At 43.5% G+C, this 19582-nt stretch overlaps 1 protein-coding gene across 2 annotated transcripts in view; it reads right to left on the reverse strand.

The window, feature by feature from the left end:
* SOS1 (SOS Ras/Rac guanine nucleotide exchange factor 1) overlaps positions 1–19582 on the reverse strand; it is a 107369-nt gene that overhangs the window by 21796 nt on the left and 65991 nt on the right. For both annotated transcript variants that reach the window (XM_049784244.1, XM_049784243.1), the window contains exons 9-15: positions 19173–19300; positions 17272–17927; positions 7336–7417; positions 4607–4729; positions 4239–4342; positions 2077–2299; positions 451–570 (exon numbers count right to left, since the gene is read on the reverse strand). In XM_049784244.1, the coding sequence (XP_049640201.1) occupies positions 451–570; positions 2077–2299; positions 4239–4342; positions 4607–4729; positions 7336–7417; positions 17272–17927; positions 19173–19300 (1436 nt within the window). The remainder of the gene's footprint in view (positions 1–450; positions 571–2076; positions 2300–4238; positions 4343–4606; positions 4730–7335; positions 7418–17271; positions 17928–19172; positions 19301–19582) is intronic.

The following is a 19582-nucleotide window of genomic DNA, read 5'->3' on the forward strand; positions in this document are numbered from 1 at the left end:
AGGAGAAATGGGGGCTGGAGAGATAGCACAGTAGTAGGGCATCTGCCTTGCACATAGCTGATTTAGGACGGATGGAAGTTCGAATCCTGGCATCCCATACGGTCCTTGTGCCTGCTCAGGATTTTTGAGCATAAAGCCAGGAGTAACCCCTGACCACCGCCCGGGTGACCCAAAAGCCAAAAAAAAAAAAAAAAAAAAAAAAGGAGGAGAAGCAGTGGCGTAGTGATAGTCAACAGGTGTGACCCCTCACAAAAAAGGAGAAAAATTCACTAATAGAATTAAGATGCTATAGTATAATATTTATTTGGTGCAAAAAAAAAAAAAAAAAAAAAAGGGCAGAGGAAGCGAAGATCTTGGAACAAAAAAGGCGGCAAGCTACACAGAACCAGAACTGCACTGAACAGCACCCAGCTGACGGCTCTGGGATGCTAGAAGGCTGGGCATACTCACTTCTCAAACCACAGCGTGAGGTTGGTCGTATGGCGGATCATTTTCAGAAGATTAGGAGAGTGGATTTCTTTGTCTTCTTTGGTCCACACACTTCCAACCAATTCTGATGGCTGTACAGCTCTAAAACATCAAGGCACAGTTTGACATACCTCTCCCTCTAGCGTTCTTTCTCTCTTACTGACTTAAGCATTGCTTTGGTTTGGGGCCATACTAGTGATGCACGGGGCTTACTCCTGTTTCTGCACCTACCAATTACTGGGTGCTCAGGGGACCCCATGAGATGTCGGGGGTCAAACCTGGGCCTGCAGTGTGCAGGGAAACCGCTCTACCTACCTGCTGTACTATCTCTCCGACCCCAAGTATCCTGACTTATTAAATACGTAAGATAAAAATTAAACTCCCAGACCAATTTCCCTCTTACATGAACAGAAAGGTCTATGAGAAGAAAGTGGAACACAAAAATCATAATCATGCATCTTTTTCTATAAATTAAAACGTACTTTAATGCAAAATAACCCATTTACTTTTATCATCCTTTCACATTAGCATTTTGCTTTGTGTATATAAGGTTGGGATTTTTTTCAGCATTATCTTTCCCTGCACTTAAAATGCTAGGTAACGAATCGAGGTGACAAAGGAACTTGGACAGTTTGTCTGATAATGCCATGAAAATCAGTCCAAAGAGGGCAGAGCAATAACTGTGATTCATACCACTCCTCCACTCCCCAGCCCGGTAATCACTATTAGAGCTGATTTTTGGAAATAGTGGTGAGCTATTAGGTTGACTAGAACTGTAAGTTTAATTCTTTATAATATATATATTTGCAATTAAAAATAATTTAGTTTGAGAACTAGATAGCACCTGCCTTGAACTTGGCTGACCTGGGTTTGATCCCTGGTACCACATTTTGTCTCCTGAAGACAGACCCATAAGCTATTTACATTTAGATAGTGCGGGCCGGAGAGATAGCACAGCGGTGTTTGCCTTGCAAGCAGCCGATCCAGGACCTAAGGTGGTTGGTTCAAATCCCGGTGTCCCACATGGTCCCCCGTGCCTGCCAGGAGCTATTTCTGAGCAGACAGCCACGAGTAACCCCTGAGCATCACCGGGTGTGGCCCAAAAACCAAAAACCAAAAAAAAAAAAAAAAAAAAAAAAATTTAGATAGTGCAATAGGAACCCAGGGAGTAGAAAGTGATTTTATTTGTTCTGGCTTTGGGGCCACACCCATTGTATCCAGAGCTTACTCCTGGCTCTGTGCTCAGGGATCATTCCTAGTGGTAGTCAGGGGAACCATAAGGGCTGCTGGGAATTGTGCCCGGGCCAGCTGAGTGCTAGGCAAGTGTCTCACCTGCTGTTCTATCTCTTTGCCCCCCACAAAGTGGCTTTTTTGTTTTGCAGCCACACCCAGCAGTGCTCAGGTCTTACTCCTGGCTGTGCTCAGTGATCACTCCTGGGGGGACCATCTGGGGTGCCAGGGATCAACCCAGGCTGATCGAGTGCAAGGCCAGCACCCTGCCCTGTCCATGGCACACAGTGACTTCTAAGAGACACTCCACCGACTCATTCCTCTGTCTCCCAGAGTTCGGGGTTCCATTGGGAGGTTGCCCAGCAGGAGTGCACGTACCGATAGAGGTCTGACTCCAGGAGAGTGAGCTGACGAGCGATTTCTATCGGGTGTAGGGTGAGCAGGTCAAAGTTCTCGACTTGCCCAGGCTTGCTGAGGTGCCATTCCACGGGGGGAGGTGAGCTCTGAAAGGTAATATTATGACCTGGTCCATTGTCTCTTGCAATTTTTTTCCTTTGGATTATTTTAGTGATGGATTCAACCCATTTTTTCATTGCTTTACCTAAAATCACATTAAAGATAACATTTCAATACTTGTATACTGAATATTTCATTGTAGAAATAACTTAAGCTCAGCCTCGCACAAGCAAGAAGCTGGATCTGGTCTGTTCCCTAGGAACTGCTTGGTCCTGGGTTGGCTGCGTGCAAGGCAAACATCTTATCAACTGTACTATCTATCACTCCAGCCCCCAATCTCATTCTTGACCACATGGATATCCACTATTGTTAGACTGAGACCTATTTTTCCATATCCTTTCTAATTTATTAATTTTCTTGGTATCAGGGATTAAACCTGAGACCTCAAACAGAAAAAGCATTTGCTTGGCCATTCAGCAACATTCCTGGCTAAAAGAAGGTAATTATTGGTCGAGATTTTCCAGCTTCACTGTTCTATAGACTCAGCTGAAAATATTATTTTACATTCCCCCATCACTACGAGAGATATCTTTTGTTCTTTTTTGAAAACACCTGGTGGTGCTGGGAACTACTCCGGTGCGCAGGGCTGCCCAGTGCGCAGGGCTGCTCCCACTGTAGCCAGGGAGTCATGCAGTGCTAGGGAGGCCAGAGCCAGCCACATACAAGACAGGTGTGTTACCCCAGACCAGGGTCTAGCCCTGTGAGATACGGCACACATAGGAGGTACATGTAGGCACACATACTAGGCTTTTGCATTCTGGAATAGACACCAGGTGTTGAAGGGCTATTTCCCAGCTTGGTGTTCAGGTGCCATCCCAGTAGTGTTTGGGGAAGTCATGATGGGGTGCTGGGGAGGGACCCCGAGACACCTGCAAACATGTGAACCAGCCCAGAGCTTTCCTCAGCCCTATGTACACTGCCGGTCTAACAACACTGCATTTCAGGGGCTGGAGTGATAGCATAGCGGTAAGGCGTTTGTCTTGCATGCAGCTGACCCAGGACAGACCAGGGTTCGGTTCCTGGCATCCCATATGGTCCCCCGAGCCTGCCAGCAGTGATTTTTGAGCACAGAGCCAGGAGTAACCCTGAGCACTGTTGGGTCTGGCCCCAAAACAAAAACAAACAAGAAACACTGCATTTCATTACTTGATTGGTGTTAGAGGAACATTTGAACCCCTGAACAAGTATGAGTTTTTGAAGTGACTGTCTTTGGTACCATGGGTCAAAAAACACTGTTGTTTAACCTGTTAGGTTTCTGAGTCTTAAGAGTTTCCAACGCAAACAGAAATAGTGTCACATGCACAATTTTTAAAAGCTAGATGGTACATTTGGTAGATCAGGTTCTTGAGCAAGTCTACATAATGTTCTGCCTAGGGACCTTCACCAGTGAGTGGCAGGCTTGGAAACTGTGTGTCTATTTCTTGTCTCAACCTAGAAAACCACCAGGCTCTCTGACATAGGCCCTTTTCACTCAACTGTGTCCTAGTCCATGGGCAGTTACAATGAGTCCCATTGTTGCGAACCATCCTCCAGAATATACACTTGGAGATGAGTGTGACAAAATCAGACTTAGTCTATTCCAGGGGTCTCAAATTTGCGGCCCGTGGGCCACAAACGGCCCTCCGTACAACATTTTGTGGCCCTGCCCTAGAGGAATCTTTTTTGTTTTGTTTTGTTTTGTTTTAGTTGTTTGGGTCACAACCCCCAATGCTCAAGGCTTACTACCGACTTTGCACTCAAAGGATCACCCCGACTTTGCCTCCTGCGACCCCCAGGTAAATTGAGTTTGAGACCCCTGGTCTATTCAGTTCCAAATGAATCACAGGATTATTACATTACAGCATAATGAAACTACTTTGGGACAACATGGTATTAACAACAACTTTTGGCCAAAATGATCAGCAAGCTTTATAAAAATCTTCGAACAGTCACGCTCTGCTATTGTAATGACACATTAAGTAGTAATGATGGTCACTGCCAGTCACCGTCCCGTTTCATGGAGTAGACCTTGGAAACGAACGTACCTCGAACAGTTCCGATAAATTCTTCCATTCGCTGCAAAAGATCTGCATCTCTCTCAAAATCATAGAAGTGATGCTCCACCCAGTGCCGACACACGTTCAGGACTCTAGGTGGGTATGAGAGAGTCACGAAGTCACGGAGGTGACTCACCAAAATGTCTGTCAGTGGACGGCACAGAGGAAAGCAGGAATGCTCATCCCAACACTTTGGAACTGTTGTTCTCCGAGATGTACAATGACTCATGGCAAGGCGAGTGCTCTTTCCCTTCCTCTCCCTGTCATCACCTTCTCCCCAACGAGTGGCACTCCTGTAACTCCACCGGGAAACAAGTTCCACCCGCCATCTGTGTGTCTGTCTTTCAGATGCTTACCGCAGCTGCACGGGCTGGACGTACTCCTTCCGGAACCTCTTCAGCTCTGCACTCAAGGGCTGGTCTCCGTTTTCTATTGCTATGCGATCGGCTTCTGTTGGCTCCGGCTCAGGAATCTCAAACCTGACATAAAACAGAAGCAACTAATAAAATACTAATTGCAGAAACAGACAAATAAACACAAAACTCTCCCCTGCTCAGCACAATTCTGAGAGTCTTGTAAAAGTCATTCAGGCTGGGGGAGGGAGAAGGGGGTGAGAACTCAAAGGACTGAGCACACCCTCTGCATGCAGGAGGCCTGAGTTTGGTCTCCAGCACTGCTTGGCCCAGCACAAAGCCAGGACGGATCCCCACCCAGCACCAGTGGAGCAGTTACAAAAAAAAACAAAACACAAAAACAACCAACAAACAAAATGCTGCTACTATAGACAATAGTGAGAACATTTTGTAAGAAAAAGTTAACAGTCTTGTAATTCTGGATTTTCTTTTGGAGTCACACCCTGTAATGCTCAGGGGTTCACTCCTGGCTCTGCAGTCAGGAATTACTGCTGGAGAGCTTGGGAACCACGTGGGGTGCTGAGGGATCAAACCCAGGTCAGCTCTGCAAGCCAAGCATCTTCCCTGCTATACTATTTCTCTAGTTCTCCCACCTTGAAATTTTAAAAAGAAACTGTCAATCAGAATCAAACTAGCCAGAAGCACAATACAATTAATCCACACATGCAAGTTGAAAAATAATTGTGTTTTTTTTTGGGCCGGAGAGATAGCATGGAGGTAAGGCGTTTGCCTTTCATGCAGGAGGTCATCGGTTCGAATCCCATATGGTCCCCCGTGCCTGCCAGGAACAATTTCTGAGCCTGGAGCCAGGAATAATCTCTGAGCACTGCCGGGTGTGACCCAAAAACCACAAAAAAAAAAAAAAAAAAATTGTTTTTAAGGTTCTGAGGTTGATGTCCACTTTCTTTGGGGGCAGTGATGCTCAGGGCTTACTTCTGGCCATGCTTGGGGAATCTATGGGATGCTGGAGATCAAAACCAGGTTGGTCACATGCAAGGCAAATAAATGCCTGACTTTCTGTACTATTGCTCTGGCCCCCAGTGGATGTTCACTTTTGACTTATATTACTCTCAAATTACTCTTAAATCACGTGACATAACTTTTAATTATCTTCTTGTTTTTAAATCAGTTGACATAATTTTTAAGGTTGATGTCTGAAGAGTTAACTATTCTTTGGGTGGATAAAACACTTTCTTTAACTATAATACTTCTTTATTGATGACATGTGGTACATCTGATTAACTTCCATTTAGAACACCCAGAGCAGGGTGGGACTCTTGGGACCTTTTTTAGCCATAGAAAATAGAAAGTGACCCTGATTTTCACCTGCAGACCCTGCTGTGCCTTGAATCAGTCTAGTACCCATTGTTCTTTTTGGGAAACACTGATCTAAAGTCATCTATGGGCCAGAGAGAGTAGAGAGGGCATGGTGCTTGACTTGCATGGGGCTGACCTGGGCTCCATCCCTGACACCCTAGAGGGTCCCCAAGCCCTGCCAGGAGCAAACTGCTCTGCTCAGTGGTTCTTCAGCAGAGTCAGGAGTAAACCAGAGCACGGCTGAGTACGGCTTGAAAACAAAACAAAACAGAAAACAACAAAATCCCTACATTTGAATTTCCAGAGGCTACATGCTACATCTTTTTTTTTTTTTGGTTTTTGGGCCACACCTGATGATGTTCAGGGGTTACTCTTGGCTATGTGCTCAGAAATTGCTCCTGGCTTGGGGGACTATATGGGACACTGGGGGATTGAACCGCCTTACCACTTGTGCTACCACTCTGGACCCTACATGCTACATCTTATATAGTTTCTAACTTAACTGATCAAATGGGAAATATTACTTGCTGAATTTCCAGGTAAAATCATGTCTTTTTCTTACATTCTTCAATACATGATTTTTACTGAGGACTTCAGCAGTGAATAAACTGATAATTCCATTTCTCATCACTACTTGCCTTTTCACTGACTCCGGAATCAATTATTTCCCTTACATTCTCTGTGACGTCTTGTTTTTACACATATCCCCCATGCTCTTTGCTGTATTTCTGCCTTTACATAAATGTGCTAGTTGCCAGTGGCTCAATTCGGTGGGGAACAAGGAAGGCAGACTCGAGAACAGTGCTCCACCTTCCTGCTCGATCCACCTCTGCCACAAGACTAGCTCAATCCAACCCTGGCACAGATACTGCAGGTCCATTGCCTTTTCCCTCACAGAAAAGAATTTCAGAAGGAGGTGAAATGATGAATCGAGAGGGGAGAGATGGGAGAGGGAGAGAGAGGAAGAGAGGGAGGAAGAGAGGAAAAGAGGGAGAGAAAGAGAGAGAGAGAGAGAGAGAGAGAGAGAGAGAGAGAGAGAGAGAGAGAGATATGCATATAAGAGAGAACACTGGCTCGTCCACAGTGAAACAGGCAAGCAAAGAAACAGACAAGCAAGCAATATCCAAGCTACATGCTCAAGGAAGAATGTGGACTTGAGGACAGGCCAAAAGAATGCTTATTTTTCACCTTCAAATAATCAAAAATAACATTGTTCTAGGTCAGCTAAGAGATAATAATTTGCAAAAAAGAGTCCTTCTAAATGACAATTTGAAGTTCATCTATTGTGTGAGGAATAAAAGACCCGCATTCAATCTCCTTTAGAAAAAGAAGTAAAACATTTAAAATGGACACACCTTTCTATGATAAGACTCAGTAGTTCTTGAGGTTTACAAAATGATCTGTATGTTGTAAGAAATGTCCGAACAAAATTGGGATCTAAGAAGAAAAAGGAAAAGAGAGTTTATTAAAATCTTTGATTCAAAAATATTAAAATGATTTCCAAAAAACAGTCCATTTGAAATGCCCTAAAATGTCATGACCACTGGAAGTTTTGGGAAGAGCTGTTTTTTGAACCATTCCTAACGCCATGGGCAAAAGCAAAACCAACAGAGTTACTTCTTGACCTCGGCAGACTCTGACCAGCTGATCTCAGAATCAACACAGTTTACAGGACTTTCAGGGGCAGATTAAGGCAGAGCCTGAAGCCAGCTAGCCCTTCTAATACGAGCACATTCCTCTATGACAGGCTTACTCTGTGTGACACACAGCAGTACCTGCCACATCCCAACATCAAGGACCAGACGTCTATGCCTCTTTTCTTTACCTTTTTAAAGAGCTGGACTGAACCCAGAGCATCACACACTCGAGGCGTGTGCTCTACCACAGAGTCAACAGGTGGCCTATACTTTTTGAAATCATGTTAAGAAAGCATCAGCTAGAAAGAAGCTCCAACATGCTGTAAACCGGTTAAAAATAGTTTCAGATATGCTTCTCCTTCCTCTTTTCACATGGTCAACGTGGAACTGCTCGGTGACCGTGCCAGGAGTCTCCACACTTTTTCGGTGATGACCTCTGTTTCCTCCATCTCTCCATCGGGTCAAACGGGGATAAACTCACTCCCCAGGTCTGGCCTACTTAGATCTCTCCCTGGAGTACTTGCGAAGAAAGGATTCGGTCATCGTTATGAAAAGGGCAGAAAAAAATTTCCAGGAATAGGGAAAAAATGTCACTCATTTGCCTCCTACAAATTCCATCAGTCTATACATTTTGTTGGGTTCTGGAGCCTGAGTGATAGCACAGTGGGGAGGGCGCTTGTCTTGCATATGGCCAACCCATATTTGATCCCCGGCATTCTCTAAGATTCCCGAGCACTGCCAGGAACAACCCAGGAGCACTGTTGCAGTGCACTCACCCCCGCCCCCATAAAAAATTTACCTTTTTTTGGGGGGAATAGCCTCTTTTTTCACAACATGGACTAACTTAATGATGAACATATAGAGAACAGCGACTTTTTTTTTTTTTTTGGCTAGATTACTCACCATGGACCTTTTATAGAAAACATGTCTTTTATTATTATTATTTTTCTTTTTTTGGCTTTTGGGTCACACCCGGCAGCGCTCTCAGGAGTTCCTCCTGGCTCTATGCTCAAATATCGCTCCTGGCAGGTTTGGGGGACCATATGGGATGCCAGGATTCGAACCACATCCTTCTGCATGCAAGGCTAATGCCCTACCTCCATGCTATTTCTCCCGCCCCACATGTCTTTTATTAATACAAGATTTAGCAAGAATCAAAGTTTATTTATTTAGAAAATATGGTTTGGCTGATTTTGTTAGATTAAGAGTCCCTCAAAAAAGTCAGCTCATGGAGTTACTAGCAAATAAAAATATTCAAAATAATGAACTGAATATCAGATCAAACCTGAATTTTAAATATATTTAAAGAACAATGTATGAAATAAAAAATATATTGGTTTTAAGTGCCCCTCTTTTTCTTTACTACGATTCCTTCTGAGGCATAAGTGGGTTACTGGAAAAAAATAATTAAAATACAACAACCGTTAAGTAATTTCCTCTCTGTTGGTATTTTATTGTCTGTCTTCAGTTACAGAGTTCCTCAAACGTTAAAGACTAATGTCTCATCCAGAAGAAAAGATTCTAAAACAGAAGGCTGTACGAGATTTTAAAAACAGAGATTTATGTTGGTTTCATCACAACCAAACCTCTCTTTCAAGAATCTTCTTCCTGTCCTGCAAACCTATTTGTAAGGTGAGATCATTCCGGAGGACATCATGTGTTTTAGGAAGCAAAAGCTGTGTCCACTGCAGATACTATGGCGTCCCTTTGGAGGGCTCAGAGGCTTTGCAGAGAATGCACCAAGTGGTCGGGGCTGTGCACCAGGTGTAGGGTAGCCCCTTCTTTTCGTGCTCCAAGTCTTTTTAAAAGCAACATCCAGACCCATTCTCAAATGCCACCTGAGTCAGGTAAAAAGTTGTGAGAAATCAAAAGTACTTTTAAGCTGGAAAAAAAAAACAAGCAAACCACAGAACAAAAGAATAAAAGCCTATTTCAAGAAAACTTTCCGTTTTTAAGGGTAAACTTTTTTGTTTCGAAACTATCTTATCTTTTCATTTCAAATCAAAACTTATGGCTGACTGCGCACTTGTGCCTGCGGTGACAGTGCTGGGAGAGTCCTGTTGTGTTTCAGAGTCACATCAGTGGAATGGAGCCATCCACCCACTCTTGAGGAAGCTCCTTCCTCTAAGGACTGTCACCAAACCAAGTAGGCTGGCCACAAGCTTTCCTGGCAGCCTGTACCTAAGACTATCCAAGGGTCTAAGACAGTCAGAATGGAGCAGCTGTGTAATTCCTAACCTGAGGCTGGCATCAAAGGGTCTCATCAGGTTTTTGCAGGCGTGAGCACTAAGGAATGAACCTGAACTATGGAACCACCTTAGAACTTTACTTTCGAACACGGCTGCCAATGTCTCGTCTCGGTCCACGGCTAGAAAGCCCCTGCAAGCCCCGATCCAACTGTGCCCGTGCCTGTGCCACTGGTCCAGCCTTCTTCCAGACGGTGGGAGAGAGCAGCCGGGCCTTCCTGCATACTCGAACATTCACAAGTGGCATTTCTGAAGTTGGCAGTGAAATCAACATCAACACGCCCCCAATCATCACTGTGGTATTAAATTCTAAAGTGACTCAAATTTAGGCAGTTTTTAGCTTATCTGAAATAAGTGTAGTCTTACCAAAAAGAAAAATAAAAAAATAAAAAAGGCAGAAGATAAAAGTAAACCGAGAAAGTTTGAGTGCTTTTTAAAAAGAATCTTAAAAAAAAAAAAGTTTAACTTAAAACTGAATATAAGGTTGTTCATAATACAGGTGTTTTTTTGTTTTTGTTTTTTGGGTCACATCCGGCAGTGCTCAGGTATTACTCCTGGCTCTTTGCTCAGAAATCGCTCCTGGCAGGCATGGGGGACCATATGGGGTGGCTGGATTCGAACCACCGACCTTCTGCATGCAAGGCAAACATCTTACCTCCATGCTATCTCTCCGACCCCATAATAGTTTTTTAAAAAATCTTTTTTTCCTTCATTTTTTTTCTTCAAAAAGATAATTAAATGTTGGGCCACACCAGCAGCACGCAGGGGTTACTCCTGGCTCTGCACTCAGATATCACTTCTGGTAGGCTCAGGGGACCCTATAGGATGCTGGGGATCGAACCCAGCTCTGTCCAGGTTGGCCACATGCAAGGCAAATGCCCTACCACTGTGCTATCTCTCAGGCCCCTTAAAAAAAATCTCTAATGTTGTATATTCCCAAGACTGTATTAACTGACTCTACTTTTAGTCTTAAATGGTGGGAAATTACTAATGAATGAAAATCTCTATAAAGAGAAGACACATTTATATTTAAAATTCCACACAGAAAAGAGGTAACATTACAGAAGCTTTTTTTGGTTTTGTTTTTGGGCCACACCTGGTGCTGAACAGTGGTGCCTTCAGGCTCTGAGCTCAGGAATCACTGCTGGGGGTGTACATGGGTAACCATATGGGATGTCAGGGATCACACTTGCGCTGGCTGCATGCAAGGCAAGTGCCCTCCTTGCTGTGCTATCGCTTTGGTCCCTCCAGAAGCTATTTTTGTTTGTTTTTCTGTTTGTTTTGGGGCCACACCTGGTGGCACTCAGGGGTCACACCTAGCTCTGAGCTCAGAAATTACTCCTGGCAGGCTCAGGGGACCATATTGGGAGCAGGGTTCAAACTTGGGTCAGCTGGGTGCAAGGCTATGCTGCTGTGCTCCAGTCCTCCAGGAGCTATTTTTATGTCTACTGACTCCCCACTTCAGAGTCTACAATATACCAGGTCACGCTAATCAAAGGGCTAACCTAATATAATATTTTAAAAATATCATTAAAAAACTCAGATGATTTTGTAAGAAAACAAAAGTTCGTTCTTATATTGCTTGAATTATAACAATAACTAATTTTTACACACTGCCTTTTTTGGAGCAATGGGCATCTACCTGTGCTATAAAATGTGCCACAGTGTCACCTCAATAAAAAAGAAAATGCTTCAGAGACAGAGAGGTGGCAGATGGATGGGACAGGCCTGGAAGCCAGGCAGGTTTTGGTTCTCAGGCCCGAACAACCAAGGAGGAACTGGAGACCAAGGTTCCGGTGCTCATGGAAGGCTTTGAGTGCTTCCTCCCAGACAGTTCAGGACATCTTCCTGGCTTTCCTGCCTCAGTGGGGGCGACGCTTTCTGCCATTCACAGCAGTGCCCTACAGACCCTCTTCCCAGACAGACCCTCCACACTTAGCTCTTGCAGTATGAGCCAACAGCTCTAGCCACTCGGCCAGATGCCCAGCTCTCTGTCCCTCACTCTAAAATTACTCTCCGGAGCTATATTATTTATTTTTGTTTTGTTTTGGGGTCACACCTGACAGCACTCTGGGGTTACTCTTGGCTGTGCAATCATAAATCGCTTGTGGCAGGCTCGGGGGACCCTATGGGATGCCGGGGATGGAACCTGGGTAGGCCGTGTGTGAAGTAAAGGTCCTCCCTGATGTGCCATCGCTCTGGACCAGAAGAAGATATTTTATTGCAAAATTCTTCAGAATCTTACCAAGTTCAATCCGAGATGCCAGAATCTTAGGAATGTCCTTTAAAAATTATCCGGCGTATAGGTGGTAAGTGCGAGCCCCTCTAGTGCCTGCCTATCAGGACCGAGCTATCCGTCCCTGTTCGGTGACACACGTGCGTCCTTTGGGGGAGGTTTGGGAAGTTTGTTCTGTCGAGATCCCCTCCCCCAGCCTCCAGCCCTGTAGACCAGGATGTCTGTCCCAGGATAATCCGCTTTCATGCAGCCATTTAAAAGCCACAAGGAACAATAAGCTCCTCAACAAGGATTTATAAACAATCCCTCTTGAATTCCTTGAAAAAGGAAACAGAGCTATGCTGACGCACAAACACTGAAAAAAAGGTATCAGAGAGTTTAAAAATAGAACAGCACTGGCCTATAGATCAAAAACTGTTCACAAGAGCTTTTCAAAGTTACAACACCCAAACTGACCTTTACAGAGACACAAACTTGAAAGGACACTAATTACGGTTTTGGGGGGATTTTCTTCAGGAGGTGTAAAATAGCAGCCAATGAAAATACCAAGAAGTTTTTCCAGTACCATTTTTTATACAGGAGATGTGCATGCATGGAGTACCTTTTCCCATGCTTGAAGATAAAATCCTTTTATTACAGCTAGTTCGATTCTGACTATATCTACACTTCAAGGCCACCTCCCTTTTCTAACATAGACCATCCATCCAAACATACCATCAACAAACACCTGTATATTTATTGATGTTTTTATGTCTTGGTCATTAACTTGTTTCCTAAAATGTGAACAGGAGTGATTTCTTGTACTTTATGTAAACAGGCTCTTCCTCCCCAGGCCAGATTCAGAGTGATCCATCCAACAAGATCATTTTACACACACACACACACACACACACACACACACACACACACTGAACTGTTTTGATGTTTCTATAGAAAGTAATATATTCAGTCACAGGCCTTAAAGACAAGCTCAAATTAAAAAGCTCAAATACTTAAAACCCTAAAAGAGCTGCTTGTGGATCCTAGTTATGTCAGTGATATATATTTTTTTGTTTGTTTGTTTTTGGTTTTGGGCCACACCTGGCTGTGCTCAGGGGTTACTCCTGGCTGTCTGCTCAGAAATAGCTCCTGGCAGGCACGGGGGACCATGTGGGACACCGAGATTCGAACCAACCACCTTAGGTCCTGGATCGGCTGCTTGCAAGGCAAACGCCGCTGTGCTATCTCTCCGGGCCCAACTTTCAATTTTTTGATTAAAAAAACTCAACAGTTTCCACTTGAATGTACTTAAGTTTGTAAAGTCCTTTAAGTACAAAACTTTAAGTTTTCATTGACTGGAAGTAAAACAATTTCAAATATTATTCTACTCAAAAGCTGAAACTAAAAAATGAGCAGGGGCTGGAGTAACCAGCACAGCTGGTAAAGTGCTTGCCCTGCAAGGTGCTGACCCTGGGTTGATTCCCAGCATCCGAGATGGTCTCCAGAGCATGCTGGGAGTGATTTCTGAGAGCAGAGCCAGGAGTAACCCCTGAGCACTACAGGGTGTGACCCCGCAACCGAACAAAACAAACAGAGAGAGCACTGTCAAAGTAACTCATAAAACACCAAGACAATAGTATTGTGCACATAAAAGATAGGAGATTATCTGCATTATAGAAAAGCAGTTTTATGTGTAAAAAGATGACAATCATCTTTAATTCAGGTTTTGTTTTTTTGTTTTGTTTTGTTTTTTGTGGTTTTTGGGTCACACCCGGCTGTGCTCAGGGGTTTTTCCTGGCTCTGTGCTCAGAAACTGCTCCTGACAGGCACGGGGGACCATATGGGACGCCGGGATTCGAACCGATGACCTTCTGCATGAAAGGTAAACGCCTTACCTCCATGCCATCTCTCCGGCCCCTAATTCAGGTTTTGTTTTAAACTTTCCTTAGAAAATTAATAAAGAGTTGGGACCAGAGAGATAGCATGGAGGTAAGGCATTTGCCTTGCATGCAGAAGGTCAGTGGTTCAAATCCAGGCATCCCATATGGTCCCCTGAGCCTGCCAGGAGAGATTTCTGAGCATAGAGCCAGGAGTAACCCCTGAGCACTGCTGGGTGTGACTCAAAATCAAAAAAAAATAAATAAATAAATAAATAATAAAAAAAATAAAGGGTAGTTCCTCAGAAAAGAAATATTTAACTGTAGTTGTGCAACAGTTTACTGAGATTTTAATAAAAATAAAATTTAGGGACCCGGAGAGATAGCACAGTGGCGTTTGCCTTGCAAGCAGCCGATCCAGGACCAAAGGTGGTTGGTTTGAATCCCGGTGTCCCATATGGTCCCCCGTGCCTGCTAGGAGCTACTTCTGAGCAGACAGCCAGGAGTAACCCCTGAGCACCGCCGGGTGTGGCCCAAAATCCAAAAAATAAAATAAAATAAAATAAAATAAAATTTAGTAAAAATAAATGAAGAAAAAGTGTGAAGAAAATTTCTACAATTGTCAATGGAATTTAGAGAAACGTAATCTGGAAACATTTTCCAAACTCTTTGTGATATTACACAAACAAGTCTTTGTCCAAAATTTGCCACTCTGTAAGAAAAAACAAAAACAAAACTGTAGTATTTCTCTTCTACAAATGTAGATGAAAAAAAAATCTAAGTATTGGAGGCAGGAGATCTGGAGAACCCCATATGGTCCTCCAGCATAGCAGGAGGTGATCCCTGAATACAGAGCCTGAAGTAAACCTCCAGTAATGCTGAATGTGGTCCTGGCCTCTTCCAATCCTCCCCAATCTAAGTATGAACTATCAGTAAGCTAAGAATGCAAAATTTAGGGGCCAAAGAGATAGCAAGGAGGTAAGGAGTTTGCCTTGCATGCAGAAGGTCGGTGGTTCGAATCCCGGCCTCCCAAATGGTCCCCCAAGCCTGCCAGGAATGATTTCTGAGTGTAGAGCCAGGAGTAACCCCTGAGCATTGCCGGATGTGACCAAAAAAAAAAAAAAAAAAAAAAAAGATTGCAAACTTCAGCTATTTAAAATAAAACAATAATAAACTTAGAATGCCTATGCTAAATCTGTCAATTCCTAAAAAAAACATAAAAATAAAAAGAGGGCAAGAATAATTTAAGCTTTGATAACCTTAAAACACCTTGATAACTATTGAATAATTTGTAAACACAAATTTGGGGGTAATTAAAACATTTTTCTAGGGGTTGGAGCAATAATACAGGGGGTAGGGTAGGGCATTTGTCTTGCACACTGATGACCAGAGCAGGTCCCCAATATCCCGTAAGATCCTCTGAGCACCACCAGGAGAAATTTCTCAGTGCAGAACTAGGGGTAACCCCTGAGCACCCTCTTCCTGCAAATGCAAATAGAAGCTAAGATAAATTATGTAAGTATGAAGCTGAAAGTAATGAAAATCATACCTCTCCAATTCTACTTGTAAAAGAGGTAATAATATTATCTTATTGTTTGTCATGTAAAATCCTAGGAAGTTCTTTAAAATTTCCTGCAGTCTATTACTTTTGAGTCAATAAGAAGAAGATACAGACTATCCACAGAAGTGTCTGGGTGAAAAGTTGCACATGTAAAGTTCTAGATGAGTTTTCTTTCACTACGTTGAGACATGGTTCAGCTACTATGACAGGATATGAGGCAAAGGGCTCCTATCTTTTTTTGTTGTTGTTTTTGTTTTTGGGTCATACCCAACAGTGATCAGGGGTTTACTCCTGGCTCTTTGTTCAGAAATTGCTCCTGGCAGGCTTGGGGACCATACAGGATGCCGGGATTCGAACCACCATCCTTCTACATGCAAGGCAAATGCCTTAATTCCATGCTATTTCTCCAGCCCCAAGGGCACCTAACTTTTGGGGGGGGGGGGGCTCCTAACTTTTAAACTACCTTTTAAACTACTTTTAAACTAGTCTATGGACAATAATATTGGGGTTTTTTTCAGTACTATTATTTTAGTATGAAAAGGGCTAGCTAGGGGCCGGAGAGATAGCATGGAGGTAAGGTGTTTGCCTTTCATGCAGGAGGTCATCGGTTCGAATCCCGGCGTCCCATATGGTCCCCCGTGTCTGCCAGGAGCAATTTCTGAGCCTGGAGCCAGGAATAAACACTGCCGGGTGTGACCCAAAAACCACACACACACACACACACACACACACACACACACACACACACACACACACACACACACACACACACACACAAATACAAGGAACATAATTTAATAAAGCTCACATTATTCATTTAAAAAAAAAAGAAAAGGGCTAGCTAAAAAACGTTAGGTCAAATAAAACAGAGAATCACTGGCTTATTCATCTCAAAGGCATTTGGGATAATGAAAAATTAAGAAGCACTTTGCTATCACTTATAAAATTAATCTAATTCAAGTTTACTATCTTGCAAAGTGATAGTAAAGCCACGGTAATTTCGGGCCATCTAAGCAGTTCTGAAAACGAAGGTCTGAGCAGGAAGGACCACGAGGGTGAAGTCAGGCTTCTCTCAGCCAGGGACCTCCCCACCATGGGCACTCTGAGCATTTCCTGCAATGGCCCACAGAGGAAAGCTGAAGTCTGAAGAATGCTGGATTATTACCACTTGGAACTTATTAGAAAGAAAAAAAATTCACTGTATTTGTCTCCCTTCCCTGTTAAGTTCAGTCTATAGCAATTTCTCCAAGGTGGTTTGAATATACTGGTCTCTAAAAATTGCCCTGCAAAGATGAAATTATTTATTTTTACAAAGCAAATAAATAGAGAAACTTAAGTGACTTTCAGGAATGAAAATGAAGGGAAAAACAGTATCAGTTTGTACTAATGGCACAATTCTGGTGAATATACTAAAACTGTTAACTTAGAATCCCCATTACAGAAAGAAGGAAATGTTAGGTTTTCAGATGCCAATAATGATTTGTCACGGCTTTGCTATTTTGTTTCTGTCAATGAATAAAATGACTATTTTTTTCCCTATTTACGACTGGCTATGAAGTTAACAATTTAGGTAACTTAGATAGGGAAAAATCTGGGAAAGTCTGAACACTCAAAGTGAGAGATAGACCCTGGAAGAGCTTCTAGCCCGAGGAAAAGGAGGGCCCTTGGCCAGCCCAGGATTGGGACTGTGCAGAAGACAGCCCATCCTGGCCGGATGCAAGGAGGTGTGAGGGATGGGCAGTGGCCCTGCCTTACCTGCGTACATGTGGTACGTGAGTCTCTCAATGAGCTTGATGACAGTCCCTGCCTTGATGATGGGGATCCCAGCTTTAAGCTGCACATTGTCCTCAAAGAGGATGTTCTCCTCTGAGTCCGGCTCCGCGAATCTGTACACGTCGGCACTGGGGAGCCTCAGGTGCTCCTCCTTCTCCTCCTGCAGCATGGTAACGTCCAGCATGCGCTCCAGTGTGCTCCGGTACTGCAGGGAGATCAGCGCCGCCATCCAGTTGTTCTTCTCCTCGGCGGACTTGGCCGAGAAGATCACGCTGTTCCCGTCTTTGAGGATGATCTCAAAGGCGTGCTTGTACTCCACAGTGTCGTCCTTGTCGTTGATCTGGATCTTCCTCATGAAAAACTTCTCCTTCAGCCGGTACTCGGCGCTGCTGGCTCCGGGGAGCCTGGGCTGCCCGTGGTTGGACTTGCAGCAGATCATGAGGCCGTCGAAGAGGAAGATGTGTCTCTCGTGCTTGGCTCCAACGCGGCTGAGGGTGCCTTCCATGATGAACTCGTTGCAGCACTGCCCAATGTCCTTGCCCTCCCAGCCGTCGATGTTCTTCTGGATCTCGTTCATCTTCCTGATGGCAAGCTGCTTCCCCTTCATTTGCTGGCTATAAAACCGACATGCAGATTCACTGGCATAAAGGAAAAATGGTTATAGGACACGGATGACATCACCCGGAATTCACCAAGAGTGAGGAAAGGCACAGTTAAAGTCTCGTGTTAGACACTGCTGAGTCTCCAAATACATCAGCATTAAAGTTATGGAATTTTGGAAACTAAAGCAAAATAGTACAGATTTCTTTTAGTGACTAAAAAACAAACAAAAAAAAACAAAAAACAAACAACCCAAAAACAACTCTGAACAGTATTTTACAACAGTATTTTACCTTAAAATTCAGCTACAGGATTCTACCTATTTAAAAGTATCCCAATATATTGGGCCCGGAGAGATAGCACAGCGGCGTTTGCCTTGCAAGCAACTGATCCAGGACCAAAGGTGGTTGGTTCGAATCCCGGTGTCCCATATGGTCCCCAGTGCCTGCCAGGAGCTATTTCTGAGCAGACAGCCAGGAGTAATCCCTGAGCACTGCCTGGTGTGACCCAAAAACCAAAAAAAAAAAAAAAAAAAAAAAAAAAGTATCCCAATATAGTAAAATTAAAAACAGGTATCTCAACAGAGTTTAAAAAGCACTTAAAAATGCTTAAATAGGGCCGGGCGGTGGCGCTGGAGGTAAGGTGCCTGCCTTGCTGCGCTAGCCTAGGACGGACCGCGGTTCGATCCCCCGGCGTCCCATATGGTCCCCCAAGAAGCCAGGAGCAACTTCTGAGCGCATAGCCAGGAGTAACCCCTGAGCGTCACAGGGTGTGGCCCAAAAACCAAAAAAAAAAAAAAAAAAAAAAAAAAAAAAAAAAAAAAAAAAAATGCTTAAATAGACAAAACTCAAAACTAAGGAACAAACACACCTGTCACTGGGAACTGAAAGCAAAGTTCCCTGAATTAATTAATGCTTTATGTTAGACAATCTCTAAAATAAAGGCCACCACTAACTGTACTTTGACAGAACAATTAACACTGACACAAACCTACCCGGTACATTTCTGTCTGTCTGTCTGTCTGTTCTCTGCCTCTGTCTCTCTCTAGCTTACCAGTCGGCTTTCAGGAGGTCTTGTCTGGGAGCACGCAAGGCAAATGCACTAATATGAAAGGTTTCTCAAACAATAACAAATTCTCTCGGCTTTGATGTCACTTCCTTTTGAAAGACCAAGCTTGTCACTGAAAAGGTTTTCTTCATTGTTTACTTGAGGAGGGAACTGGGATCTCAGGACTTACATTATTCAAGGTGGAAAAGGAACATTTAGAAAGTGAAAACATTCACCTCAGTCTTCGTTTTGCAAGACTTTTGGAGCAGATCTTCTCCATTCCGCTCTGAACATTCAGCAGCGCTGTTATTGCTTGTTTCAAGCATTCCTTGTCTTCCTCATCCTCACTTTTTTCTTCGAGCTGCTGTAAAGCCAAAATGACAAATTTGAGCCAGTAGAATGGTTTAAACAAAAAAAAAAAAAGAAAGAAAAAAGTGTTTTCTTTTAGGATAACACTGACTCAACTTTCTAAGACAATAAAAGGTTTAATTTGTCATCCATTATTCCTCTTAAGTCATCTTCTTCTTTATTACCATCCACATCGGATGTAACCATGTTTTCCAAAGAATAAAAAAGCAGAAACAATGCTAAAAGATGCCATTATCCCTCGTAACAGGCAGTAAGGTGCAGCAGCTCAGCAGAAAGA

Source organism: Suncus etruscus, chromosome 12, assembly GCF_024139225.1.
Source record: "Suncus etruscus isolate mSunEtr1 chromosome 12, mSunEtr1.pri.cur, whole genome shotgun sequence".
Classification (NCBI taxonomy): Eukaryota; Metazoa; Chordata; class Mammalia; order Eulipotyphla; family Soricidae; genus Suncus; species Suncus etruscus.